Genomic DNA, 13,022 nt, shown 5'->3' with positions numbered 1-13,022 from the left:
GTTACGCCGCGGCACCCGGTTGTGCAGAACGCAACTGTGGGGGGATACCGACACCTCGCCTACGGGCATTTGGCCATATGCACGTTGTACGCATGTATGGTATGTATATATATATATATATATATTATATGCATACGCGGTGGCCGCCAAACCTGCGCTCAAGTGCCTACGCCTGCTTAAAACGAATATAAAAAAAAAAAAAATACAAACGAGTACAAATGTACATATATATGCATTACCTACGTATTAAAACGCGCCCACGTACCTACGAAGGGTTCTTACGCGCGGTTTGCTACGTAGCGCTACATACGTACGTGCTTTCTCTCTCTCTGTACGGAGAGCGCCTTTTTTTAATGGCTTTGTTTTTTTTTTTTTAAAAAGATGGTCATACGTTTTTTCGCGTTTTTCGCGTTTTTCTCTTTTTTTCGCTTTTTTCGCGTTTTTCACTTTTTTTTGCGTTTTTTCCGCTTTTACAAATATTTTGCAAATTTCCAAAATTATAAAAAAATGCAAACGTAAGAAGGGCAGTCAATCGCGAAGTTAAATCAGTCATCCTGCGGGAGCGCGGCACGCAAAGCTATGCATTATGCTGCGCGTATGTACTGCGCGTATAATTTGCGGATTTTTTTTGCTCCCCCTGGCCTCGCGCATTTAAAATGCGCATGGTTTCGCCGATTTCTCCTGCTGCCCCAGGTGGTGCGCGCGTTATAATACCAACGCCAGCGTGATGATACGTCGCGCATATATCTATTGTATGCATGTATATTACGTGCATAGTCACGCGCATATGTTACGTTTACGTATGTACATAATGTTATGCATATTATTACGTTTCGCTTGGGCAACCGAACAGAAAGGAGAATGCCCCAGCACTGCCCCCCTTTTTTAACCGCCATGGCAACGCATATGTAATTAATCAGCGCACGATTGATTACGTGGGATGGCTGTATTCCTCCTCGCGCTCGCGGCCGGGCTAACTGCGTCACGCCGTACATGTAAGTAAATCGCTTTACCATTTTGCAAATCAGCATGTATACTATCAGTATATATTATACTACGCGCGCATGCCCAGCGGGGATAAATCGACTCGTTCAGTATTAACCCCCCCCCCCCCCAAAAAAAAAAAATGCTTCTTTTTTTCTTTCAAATGTTTTTTCCCCTTTATCGCTTGCCCCTCTTCCCTTCTGCATGCTTTTTAAATCCATCCCCATAAATGATAGCACAAAGCCGCAAGTGAGGGGGGTTCCCCCTTATAGCATTTCGATGGCGCATCATTTTTAAGAAAAAACCCCCCCAGTATTTTCTTTTTCCGCCTTCTCCATGCCATGTTGTTATTTTGCCCTTCATATGAAACGCGAGGAGGGGGGAAGATGGGAAAAAAATAAAAAAAAAATAAGACAAAATGAAATAGAATAAAATAAAATAAAACAAAGTAGAGGCCAACTTTCACGTGATGTAATTCAAAGTGCCATCTACAGAAAAGCATACGAAGGAAGAAAGCAAAACGAACGTAGCGCGGAGAAATTTCCCCCTTTATTTCATTAAAGGGATAAAAAAAAATATAAAATGATTAGTTAGCATGCCTTTACGCTGCGGGGACGCATCGTGCTGCTGTTTTTTTTTTTTTTTTCCCGTGATTTAAAGTACGCGCATGAGATGCTGGTATGCTCATGTGCTTTGGATGCACGTTTGGAGGTACACAGGCACGCCGGTACGCAAACGCACGATGTCTCCACGGCCACTTCCCGCGTCTCCAGCCTTCGAACGCGCTGCAAAGCTGCAAAAACGGTTTGGTCAAATTGAGAAGACCCCCCATTGAAAGACCCGCGGAGGGTATATGCCCGGGGTGGGGGTTAGTGGAAAAAAATGCCCCAACGAAACTGATTCGCGGCAACGTTGGTACAGGCCCCCGCACATCCTGCCGCTAATCAATGGTGTTATTTTTTTTCGTTCCCACGGTACCATCCCCAATTCGCACCATCACGTTATGGCGCACATGTAGGTTAAGAGGAAAACTCCCCTGAAAAGCAGCCTTTCGTTCGATGTGCACATATTGAATTACGGTTGAGCGCCTAATGGGGGGGCCAATTAAGCGGCCGCTTAGTGCACAGTTGGCGCTTTTTCTTTGGCCTCGTCCCAAAGCGCTAACACCTCCTGCGTATGCACTTCTCACAACCATCACATGTGTGGAACAGCTTCTCATGGATGGCCACTTCGTTGTATGACCCTCCCCAAAGGAATCATCAAAACGGTGAAGCCACCTTTTAAAAGAAGCGGCAAAAAAAAAGGATCCTTTCAGCTACCTTTTACAGTTGGAGAAATTATTCCCAACGATGAAACGGTTAAGAATGCAATTTTGAGGGACACCCTTTTGCTTTCCTTCCTTACAGATACAAACGTGGAATAATTTGTGGGGGGGAAAAAAAAACAAAAAAACAAAAAAAAATAAATTCAGTTCCCCCTTTGGGCGATAAAGCGGGGCTGCAAACGAGCGGTCCGTCCGACCTCCGCCGCGCTCCGCCGCGTGCCAGGGTCACTCCTTCCAGTGGTGGTTGCACTTTACGCAGATGTAGAAGAGCGTGCTGGGCTCGTCCGCCGACCGGATCTGCAGGCTGTAGAAGTACGCCTCGTCGTGCGTGCACTTGGGGCAGACGGCTGCGGGGGGGGGAGAAGTGGGTAAAAAGAAGTGGAAACAAAAGGGGGTACACACGTGAGCACAGTATATCATTCGCGATGATCGCGAGAGGAGCCCAATGGAGAAACGAACGATCTGAACGGTGGGCCCAATCGCTGCTCTGAACGGTGAGCCGCTCGCTCCTCTCGATCGCTCCTCTCGCTGGCTGCTCTCCCCGCCGCCTACCCTGCGTCTTCGACATATTTTTGTTGTTCACGTCCACGGCGTCCAGGGGGATGGTCTTATTATACTCTTTGCAATCGAACTTGTTAAAAATTTTGTTCCTTATTTTGTACTTAAAGTTACACGTTTTGCAGTAAAAGTACACGCCATTTTCGACGTGCACAAGGACGATGTTGTGGCAGTTGGGGCAGAAGAAGGCCATGGTGCTTGTTAAAAAAAAAAAGGGAAGAGGGGGACTTCTATTGGGGCTTCTTAACTGTGGGGTGGTGAGTCATACGAGCTGCTCCGTCCACTCATGCGGGTTGCCTCCACCCCTTTGCATATGCCGGACGCGCGTGCGTTTCAGTCACTCGACATTCTAAAGGGTGGCCTCTCGCGCGGGGGTATGTCTCCCTCTCTTCTGTACGGCTGCGAGGAGCAAAACAGTTCATAGGGAAAGCACTTGTGGTACGCCTCCCCCAATTATTCAGGGGCACCAAACGGGGGAAATATTTCTTCGCCCCACTCTGCTAAGTAGCAAAAGGGACAGTAACGGGGGAAACATGACCTCCTTTTTTTTTAATAAAAAATTTGCAATTTTACCTGACTTAGCGTATTATTTTATTTTTTTTTTTTTTTAAATATTCACGGAGCGACTTACTCGTTAGCAACTTGGCCGCCTACCCCCGAAAGGAAATTTTTTTTTCTTTTGAAATGCTTTCCATTTTGCGGTATAGCATGCGCACTTTGGGAATGTCCCCCTTCCACTGCATGCTGAGGTAGTAGCCTGCTTGAACCACCCGCCTACATTACTGCGGGGAGCAGTAATAGCTGTTTTGGTTTTATTTTATTTTATTATTTTTTTTTTTTTGTTTCAACCCCGTGTGAGATGTCCCGTTTGCTTCCCCATTTGGGATGATGGTGTACACCTCTGTAGAGAGCGCTTCCCCTCGTTTGCGGCCACAGCGGTAGGTAGAGGCCTGGCCGCTGTCCAGTGGGCTCGTTTGCCTGAGCAGATGCCCGCAAGTAAACCTCTAACTCGGTGCCATCTCACCGCTAACTCGCTCCCATATCACCTCTACTCGCCCCCATCTCGCCGCCACCCCCCCGATGGAGCACCTGAAGAACATCTCGCCCATCGACGGGCGGTACAAAAAGGCGTGCGGCGAACTGTCGGCGTTCTTCTCCGAGCACGCGTTGATAAAGCACCGGATCATCGTCGAGGTGCGGTGGCTTCTCTTCCTCAACGAGGAGGAGCTCTTCTTCGAAAAGGTGACCGACCACTCGGTGGAGGTGCTGAACCAGATCGCCACAAACATAACGGACAGCGACATTGCAAGAGTGAAAGCGATAGAGGAGGAAACCAACCACGATGTAAAGGCAGTAGAATATTTTGTGAAGGAAAAATTGAAAAACTCAAAAAGGGAAGACCTCCTAAAGATAAAAGAATACGTACACTACCTCTGCACAAGTGAAGATATTAACAATGTAGCTTATGCCACCTGTCTGAAGGCATGCCTAAACGATGTAGTAATCCCCTGCTTGGAAAAAATAATGCTCAAGCTGAAGGACCTAGCTGTGGAGTACTCCCATGTGCCGCTACTCTCAAGGACACATGGCCAACCTGCATCTTCCACCACATTCGGAAAAGAAATGGCTAATTTCTACGCGAGGATACACCACCATGTGGGGGTCATTAGAAGAGTGAAGGTATGTGCAAAGTTTAACGGAGCTGTGGGGAATTTCAATGCGCATAAAGTGGCCAGCAAAGACACCGACTGGGTGAATACCATTGGATTATTTTTAAAAAAGCATTTCAACTTAACATACAGCATATATTGCACGCAGATACAAGACCATGATTACATATGCGAGCTGTGTGATGGTCTGGCTAGAGCAAACGGTACTCTGATTGACCTCTGCGTAGATATCTGGTTATACATTTCTAATAATTTACTAAAGCTCAAGGTGAAGGAGAAGGAAGTTGGGAGCAGCACCATGCCACATAAGGTCAACCCAATTGACTTTGAAAATGCAGAGGGGAACTTACACATCGCCAATGCTTTCTTCAAACTGTTTAGCTCTAAATTGCCTACCAGCAGGTTGCAGAGGGATCTCTCGGACTCTACTGTGTTGCGCAATATTGGAAGCTCCCTTGCCTATTGCCTCATCGCCTACAAATCGGTGCTAAAGGGACTTAACAAAATTGATATTGACAGGAGGAACCTAGAGGAGGAACTTAACCAAAACTGGTCCACTTTAGCAGAACCCATTCAGATTGTGATGAAGCGGCACAACTATGTAGATGCGTATGAGGAGCTTAAGCAATTCACTAGGGGGAAAGTTATCGACCAGAAAATTATGCAAGAATTTATTAAAACAAAATGTGCCTTCCTCCCCCAGGATGTCGTGGACCAGCTGTTGGAGTTAACTCCCGCGACGTATACTGGGTATGCCGACTACTTGGCCAAGAATGTGGAGCGGCTATCTGGGGAGCGAGACTGAGCCACGCGTTGAGGTGTCTCTCTGCAGTGTGGCCCCAATGTGGCTGGGTGGCTAGCCATGCAGCAGCTTTCCCAATTGGGGGAAACCAGGGGAGAGGCGTTCAGGGAAAACCCCCTCGAGTTACTTCCCCCCCCAACGATGTCGTAACAGCGAAGTGCACCGATTTTTTTTTTTTTTTTTACGTAGTTGAATTTACCTAACAGGGTCAAGTTTGCATCTCCTTTTGTGTATCAACGTAAGCATTTAAACCGTCCCATGGTCGTGTAAACAGCACACCTTACGTTGCACAGCGAGGCCACCGCTCTGTCTTCTTTTGGGTGGCCCCGCTTTGCAACCCCCTGCGCGCCATCGGGAGGGAAAAGTCACCACACGGGATGATGCATCATTCGGGCGAGCATGAAAAGAAAAAAAAAAAAATATATTAAATTCTAGTAAAATTCGCCTGCGTGTAGGGCATCTTAGCGAAGGGAGGAAAAAAAAATGAGTAGAAAAAGGGGTAGTCAGTGAGGAAGCCAACGGGGCAGTTAACGGGACACCCTAACGAACACGCGCAAAAGGCCCCGTCGATCTCTTCACCTTGTGCGAGGAACCCCTGCGTAGTGCCGCTGACCCCAAATCAACACAGCCAGAGCAAAGCCAGTAGGGCGAACAAACCGGCAGAGAAAAACGAGCCGAGGGCAGACGACTTGGTCAAAATGCACTTGTCCCCAAATAAGTGACCCTCCTTACAGATGCACTTAATTCCGATGTTATCAATCCGGATGCATATTTGGTCGTCTGCGCACCCCCCATTGTCTACGGAGCAGGACTTTGCATTTTCTCCTATTATGTCGTTCAGCACCATGGTGTCCGTTACTCCTTTCTCCACTCGGTTGTTCCTCAGGGCGCTGTAGTGGGGGACCTTGTCGTCCAGGTTGTCTGCATGGAGGGGGAAGGGGGAAAACGTTTCGCGGCCATGTGGAGCCGTCATCACATTTTTCGCGGCCACGTGGAGCAGTCATCACATTTTTCGCGGCCACGTGGAGCAGTCATCACATTTTTCGCGGCCATGTGGAGCAGTCATCACAGTGCTGCATTACCACGTGGAGCAGTCATCACAATGGTTCGCTCCTCCCGTGCGGGGGGATGCACACACATGAAATGGAAGAGGGCTAAACGGGGGAAGGGCCTCATTTGTATGCACCCGTATTTTTTCCCTCCGCCACTCCTCCTTCTGGGGGAACCGTCTAAACCCTCTCAAACATGTCCACATCATATTTTGCCTCTCATCAAAAAAGGTAAATCTTACCTAAGTGAAGTCTGCTGTCGTCGTCACCGGCAGCCTCCGGATTCTTCTGGCTTGGGTCATCAGGGTTGCCTTCCTTTGGGCTCTCTCCCTCTGGAGAATCTTTGTTCCCTCCCGGATTGGCATCGTCTGCCTTGTGTTCGGACACTTTCGCATCTGCCGTTTTGCTTTCCAATTTTTTGTCTTTCTCGGCGGCGTCTCCTTTGGGCGCGGCTTCGTCCTTTTCCCCCGATTCGCCCTCAGATCCCTTTTCTCCTTTCTCATGGTCGTCTTTACCATCTTCCTTTTTTTCTTCTCCACCTTCTTTTTCCTTTCCGTCCCCTTTTTGGTTCTCATCATTGCCGTCACCTCCTCCTTGCCCTCCATCTGCATTACCATCATCCGTGTGATCCTCCCCACTGTCTAGCGTTTTCATTTGCTCTTCCTCAGACACTGAGGCGTTTTCGTCTTTAGCTCGCTCTGCATCTGTCACGGTAGGATCGACATCTCCACTTTGCTTTTCACTTGGTTCTTTTTCTCCATCTTTTCCAGCATCTGCATTGTCCTTCCCTTCCAAATTAGGGGCTTCCTCAGATGTGGAATCCTTTTCATCTTCCCCACTTAGCAGCTGCAGATTGCTGGTCATTCCAATTCCCCTTCTCCTTTCTTTGCCCGAGATGGGAGGCGATGCGACCTGGTCTGCTTGGTCTGCCTGATTTACCCGGTTTGCCTGGCCGTTCCTGCCGCTTTCCCTCAACAGCCTGCTGGTCTGTGTCCCCAGGTGAGCGTTTCCCTGTCCCCAGAGGGAGACCTCGAGGGGACGTCCCGAGTGGTAACTGCAGAGGAGGAAGAGGTGGATAGCTAACACGACGCGTGCGATGGCCATCGTGCTGTATAAATCATCATAAGGGGGGAAGGGGCGAACTAAGCGGCGGGTTGAGCGGAAAATTGAAGAGGCGACTTAGCGTGGCAAATTAAAGAGGAGACTTAACGCGGCAACTGAAGGTGCCAACTTAGCAACCGCAACTGCAACCGCAACCTCAGTCCCCCAAGGGTTCGCGTCGCGTTCCTTCACGCTCTCCTAGTTCCGGCGCGACTGCACTTGCTCTAGCGTGTTCTAATTTGTTCGCAATGTGTCGTTGCAAGAGTTTCCGGACGTTGTTGCAATTTTGTTGCTGTTTTTTTTTCTGTTTTTTTTTCTGTTTTTTTTTCTGTTTTTTTTTCTGTTTTTTTTTCTGTTTTTTTTGCTGTTTTTTTTTCGCTGTTTTTTTTTCGCTGTTTTTTTCCGCTATTTTTTTATCCTAGCTATTTTCACAAAAAAAAAAAAAAAAAAAAAAAAAAGAGATAAGATGTGCTATTTTTTTTAACACACCTAAAGATGGAAAAGGACCCTTTTTTCACGCGCACACTGTGCAGAACTGTTCCACACCGCCGCTAATCGTTCCACACTGCTGCTAATCCCCCCACACTGCCGCTGATCGAACGGGTAGAACAAATCTGACCCCTTCCCCGCGGTGGGATTGCTTGTGCACACCTGGTTCTCCCATTTTACGCCAAAAAAAAAAAAAAAAAAAAAAAAAAAAAAAAAAAATCGGAACATTGTAGGAGGTCGAAAATTGCTCCTTTTTTCCCTTTCCTTTTCCTCTTTTTTTTTTCTTTTTTTTCGCCGCGCAACGCAGTAACTAAGGTGCCAAACTTCCGTTGCGTTGTGCACCAAATTTTTTAAAACAATGCGTCGGCCTTTCAAACGTCGCGAAGTTAATTGGAAAAAACGCGAAAAAAAATCGCTTAAAAGTGTTAAAAAAAATCTCTTAAAAATGTGCAAAAATATTGCAAAAAAACTGCAAAAAAAATTGCTTAAAAATTCGTTTAATATACGCGGAGGGGAGGTAACATTTTCCTATTTTCTCATTTTTTTATTTCCCCATTTCCCATTTCCCCACTTCCCAGTTGCCCCTCCCTGACAACGAACCGGTCCCACAACATGGCGGATAAGTTAAACTCGCCGCGCACGAGGAGGGAGACCCCCCCAGTGACGCGTTAAAGAGGGAAAATAAATCCCAAGCATTCTGATCGCTAATCGTACGGTCGTAACGGGGAGAAAAACCACCACAACGTCTCCCCACGCCTCCCTACTCCCTACACACCTACGGCCGTGCCGCAGAAAAACTAATTTATGGAAGCCAAAACAATAATCACCAGCAGAAACCAACAAAAAAACGAATTTAAGGAAGACGATTTGGATGACTCCACACATTCGGTGCCAACCAATTTATACCCCGGTTTACACAAGCACTTCACTATCCCCTTCCCTAAATTTTCACAAATTTTATCATCTCCACATCCCCCATTGTTGTCCAAACATAAGTTTGCATTTTCGTCAACTTCGCTCAATTCGTACAAATCATCATCCTCTGCATCGTCGTAATCTTCACCGTCCTGCTCGTCCCCGTGATCGTCCCCGTGATCGTCCCCGTGATCGTCCCCGTGATCGTCCCCGTGATCGTCCCCGTGATCGTCCCCGTGATCGTCCCCGTGATCGTCCCCGTGATCGTCACCCTGCTCGTTGTAATCTCCATTTTCTGCCTCTGCACTGTGGTCACCCGTTTGGCCTCCGCTACCTGCCAAATGGGGGAAAAAAAAGAGGGGGTTTACATTTTGGGGTTCCACATGTTGAAGTGGCTCACGCGGCATTCGCTCTTTTGCGGGTGCCGTCTGGTTGTGTTCCCTGCCTGTCTGTTTCGACACCGCTTCGCTGCCGCGTCATTTTTCCCCACCTGGAGTGCTATTCTGCGGGCCCGTCGCTGAGTTCGCTGGGTCGCTTCCCCCACTGCCGCTGCTCCCCGCGGGGGGGCTGGGACCGCCACTTGAACCGCCGCTTAAACCGCCGCTTGAATCACCGCTTGAACCACCGCTTGATCCACCGCTCGCACCGCCGCTCTGCTCCCCCCCTTCACCCAAAATGCGGCCATGTCTTATACAGGCAGCAATGCCCGCGAAGGCGCTACGCCTCCCATCGAAGTATAAGCTGAAAATAATGAGCAAGTCCAGAACGGACAAAAAGTAGGCCACCTTCATGCTGCGAAATGGGGGGCAAAGCTGCGAGCAAAAAAAATATGCACAGAAACAGCCAAACGTGTGATCACAATCTGTTCTGCACACAAAGCGAGTTCGAAAAAAAAAAAAAAAAAAAAAATATTTCACGCTCACACTGATCGATCTAAATTGTTGTAATTGTAATTGTAAGCATCACAAAATGGTTAGAACTCCGCGAAAGTGTAAAAGTGGCAAAACAATTGGAAATGTTCAGGGTGAGGGAAATTTGCCAAAAAAAGAAAAAAAAAAAAAAACTCTTCGAATATTTTCAACATAGCCAATGCTGCATTTCTGAACGTGGGTGATAAAAAAAAAAAAAAAAAAAAATACAATTTTTACGGCTCGTTTTGGCTTTTTCGATCACCCAAGCCTCTTCCCTTTACACATTTCTCCGCAAACAAATTTCTGTGATTCACGTGAAAAAAAAACCATTACACATTAGCATTGGGGCACCCCTTCTTTCTTTTTCGCCTCCCTCGAAGGAGTATTCTCACCTGTGCTGTAACTACCAAAGGTACGCAAATGAGATGCACATCGGACACGCCTCCCTGGGGGGGTGCAAGTTCGCATGCATGTGTATGTGTATGCGTATGAATGTATGCCCATATGTGAGACGTAACAGGGGAGGACGTTCCCCTTCACGGCATCCACCACCCCTCCGTAGACGAACAGAAATCATATGCTCACTCCACTGAAGGAAGAACAGTTCTTTTTCCCTCCCCCTCTTCACATGCACATAATATATTTTGTGCGGAATAATCCATGTGCATCTCCCCTCGTTAAAAAGTGTGAAACCACAATTCGCGTTAAAAAAAAAAATCCCCACGTGCAGCAATAATTTATAATTAAAAAAAAAAAAAAAAGGATGACATAATCTATATTAAAATTGTGGAAAAAAAAAAAGATGCGGAGTGGTAAATTCTTCGTTTCCTCCCTTAATGGCTGACCTTCGATTGAGGTGATGTGGAATTATTTCTCCCCAAACGGATTGGCATGTACCTACCACGATCAACTCTCCTACACCCAAATGGCACTCATTAAATATCTCAAGCTGAAACTTCTTTGCCATGTTTGCAATTTTGCTACTACGCATATGCGCAGGGGGGGTTAGCCAGTACATCGGAAACCGCAGCAAATGGCAAAATATGGGATACCCACAAAATAACCGAATAAAGCATCTCAGGGGAGAGACAACCTTGTGAAACTTCGCCAACGTGCTGTTCAGGAGGGACAATCCCCACACACATGCTTATGCATATGTTGATGTACACATATGAGTGCTTGTTTCACCTCTCCAAGTTGCGTGTCCCCCCAATTTGCAAATTTAAATTTCTCTTTTGTGCTTCGAGGTCAACTTGTTCCTTTCGTCTGGGGAATACACACTGTGTAGCGCTGCACGAAAGGGTTGAAAATGGCGCAGCCCAGTGTTGTCCATTTTGCGCATGCCAGTTTGTAAACGTATTCCCCATCATTTCCTAACCGTTCGAGAATTGTAAAAAAGAAGGCGAAAGGAACACTCACCCCCGGTTTACACACAACTGCGAGTTTTATTTGATCACGGTTTTGTCAGCGGTATACTATTTTTTTTTTTATTTTCCCTTCTTGTAGCCTTCTTCGAAACCGAAATTTGCGTTCCCTTCCGCCAACCCCCCTTGCGTAAAAATCCTTTCTACATTCATTCGACAGCTAAAAAAGGGGCAGACCTTTTCTTCACAACATTGTTCTTGGCAAATGCATTAACGTTGTAACGCTATCGAGTAGTAGCCACAGGGGGACTCATTTAATTCTGCAAAGCAGGTCGTTTTTACCTGAACGGGCAATATATAAGGGACGGGAAAAAAATAAAGACATGCAAAAATATTATGAACAGATCATAATTATTTCACCTTTTTGTATGACTTTTTTTTTTTTTTTTTTTTTATTTATCATTTTTGCAATTTCGCTAGCATGCCGTACGTTGTGGGTGATGGCTTGTACATGCTGAGGAAAACAAATTAAATGGCGCAAAAGGGACAGAGTGACACAAAACAAAGTCGTAAAATCAGGGTTACATCCCGAATGGGCAATATAAAAGGGGGAAAGCAAAGAAAAAGGTGCCAAAAAAAAAAAAAAAAAAAAAAAAAAACTTTAACGGGAGATGCTCACGCACAACGTGTACACATACCTACAGGGGTATATTTTTTTTTTTTTTTTTTTTTTCCGCGTTAAGCACATACTGCGCGCCATTTTTGTTATCAGATTTCATTTCGCAAAAAAAGTGTGTAATGCGGCGATGTGCTTACGTATGTGTACACAAATGGAAACATAAACACATACATACATACACATGCATATGCATACATGAAGACAATTTTTCCCGCGCTTTTCCGTTTCCCCCCTTTGGAACGAGCACAGCTCGACAATTATTTTTCGCGTATCGTGTTTTTTGGCAAACGTAAGCATGAGCGCTTCGTTTCGTGTCTAAGTGCCCTATATGCGCCTGCATCCATTTTTGCGCAACCCGCCGCGCCAAATATTGTAGCCTTTTGAAAACTGGACACTCGCCGTACCACTAGCCTGGAGCGACAGTGCGTGCCCACGCATATTGGTGTAACCCTGCAGGGACAAGCCATTTGCTATTGAGGCGAACATATATGCGTGTAGCATTTTTTTACCCCCAGAAAGTGTTTTTTTTTTTACAACCGTAGTAGAGTAGAGAAGTTAATCCAACCGATTTAACCCCAGCGGGTTACAAAGCATCACTCATATGTATGTGCTTATATGTAACGAAAGCGTAGACCCACTGGGGGGACCAAACTTGCGCGCTCGAATTTGCGCACTCAATTTTGAACACTCTAGTGTGCTTGCACCATTTTGAGAGCACTTTGCTGATGCTTTTGCGAGGGGGAAGAGGAAGCTGACGGAGAAGAAAACGAATGGGGCAGGCAGGTCCCGCCCCTGTAGAGACCCCCTTTCACTAAACCGAGCACGTGTCACACCGTCAGGCGAAGCAAACAGCACCACCGTTTTGAAACAAAGCGCGGTTCACACTTGGCCGTATTTTTCCTTAAATTTTGAAGGGGCAAAAAAGGACACATGTGATAAAGCAGAAAGAAGCTGCCTTCACTGCCACTCCACCATTTGTCTGTCAACAACTTGGCCCGTTTTCCCCCCCTTTTTTAGGCCAAGTGGCGCTTCTTACAACACATAGTTGTTTACCCACTTTTGCATGCCCATTTTGTACACTTCGCTTATTTTTTGAAGCTCACGCGGGTTGCTCCGTTTTCTCTCGATTCGTAAAGCAGTTCTTTTTTTCTTTTTTGGCATACCTACACACACATG

General features: G+C 46.5%; 4 protein-coding genes across 4 annotated transcripts, besides 12 other annotated features; 1 reads left to right on the top strand and 3 right to left on the bottom strand.

The window, feature by feature from the left end:
- Nucleotides 1–1,019: 1,019 nt before the first annotated feature.
- Nucleotides 1,020–1,076: a microsatellite.
- A 984-nt stretch (nt 1,077–2,060) lies between these two features.
- Nucleotides 2,061–2,091: a microsatellite.
- Nucleotides 2,092–2,533: 442 nt separating this feature from the next.
- PVX_003760 (transcription factor, putative) lies at nt 2,534–3,059 on the bottom strand (the record flags this gene model as incomplete). Its single annotated transcript, XM_001612941.1, has 2 exons — nt 2,534–2,655; nt 2,861–3,059. The coding sequence occupies 2 exons, from the start codon at nt 3,057–3,059 to the stop codon at nt 2,534–2,536; spliced, it is 321 nt and encodes a 106-aa protein (XP_001612991.1).
- Nucleotides 3,060–3,946: 887 nt separating this feature from the next.
- PVX_003765 (adenylosuccinate lyase) lies at nt 3,947–5,480 on the top strand (the record flags this gene model as incomplete). The annotated part of the gene is made up of 1 exon (XM_001612942.1): nt 3,947–5,480. One exon carries the CDS (start codon nt 3,947–3,949, stop codon nt 5,339–5,341), a length of 1,395 nt encoding a protein of 464 aa, XP_001612992.1. The 3' UTR covers nt 5,342–5,480.
- A 477-nt stretch (nt 5,481–5,957) lies between these two features.
- On the bottom strand, nt 5,958–7,491 carry PVX_003770 (merozoite surface protein 5; the record flags this gene model as incomplete). Its single annotated transcript, XM_001612943.1, has 2 exons — nt 5,958–6,259; nt 6,630–7,491. 2 exons carry the CDS (start codon nt 7,489–7,491, stop codon nt 5,958–5,960), a joined length of 1,164 nt encoding a protein of 387 aa, XP_001612993.1.
- Nucleotides 7,492–7,561: 70 nt separating this feature from the next.
- Nucleotides 7,562–7,587: a microsatellite.
- Nucleotides 7,588–7,801: 214 nt separating this feature from the next.
- Nucleotides 7,802–7,837: a microsatellite.
- An 812-nt stretch (nt 7,838–8,649) lies between these two features.
- Nucleotides 8,650–8,805: a microsatellite.
- Nucleotides 8,775–9,683, bottom strand: PVX_003775 (merozoite surface protein 4, putative; the record flags this gene model as incomplete). The annotated part of the gene is made up of 2 exons (XM_001612944.1): nt 8,775–9,226; nt 9,383–9,683. 2 exons carry the CDS (start codon nt 9,681–9,683, stop codon nt 8,775–8,777), a joined length of 753 nt encoding a protein of 250 aa, XP_001612994.1.
- Nucleotides 9,421–9,442: a microsatellite.
- Nucleotides 9,574–9,596: a microsatellite.
- Nucleotides 9,649–9,669: a microsatellite.
- Nucleotides 9,684–11,241: 1,558 nt separating the features above from the next.
- Nucleotides 11,242–11,266: a microsatellite.
- Nucleotides 11,267–11,440: 174 nt separating this feature from the next.
- Nucleotides 11,441–11,467: a microsatellite.
- A 52-nt stretch (nt 11,468–11,519) lies between these two features.
- Nucleotides 11,520–11,541: a microsatellite.
- Nucleotides 11,542–11,644: 103 nt separating this feature from the next.
- Nucleotides 11,645–11,684: a microsatellite.
- The last annotated feature ends 1,338 nt before the right edge of the window (nt 11,685–13,022 follow it).

The sequence above is a fragment of the Plasmodium vivax genome, chromosome 4 (genome assembly GCF_000002415.2).
Source record: "Plasmodium vivax chromosome 4, whole genome shotgun sequence".
Classification (NCBI taxonomy): Eukaryota; Apicomplexa; class Aconoidasida; order Haemosporida; family Plasmodiidae; genus Plasmodium; species Plasmodium vivax.
This window is presented reverse-complemented; position numbering and strand designations above follow the sequence as displayed.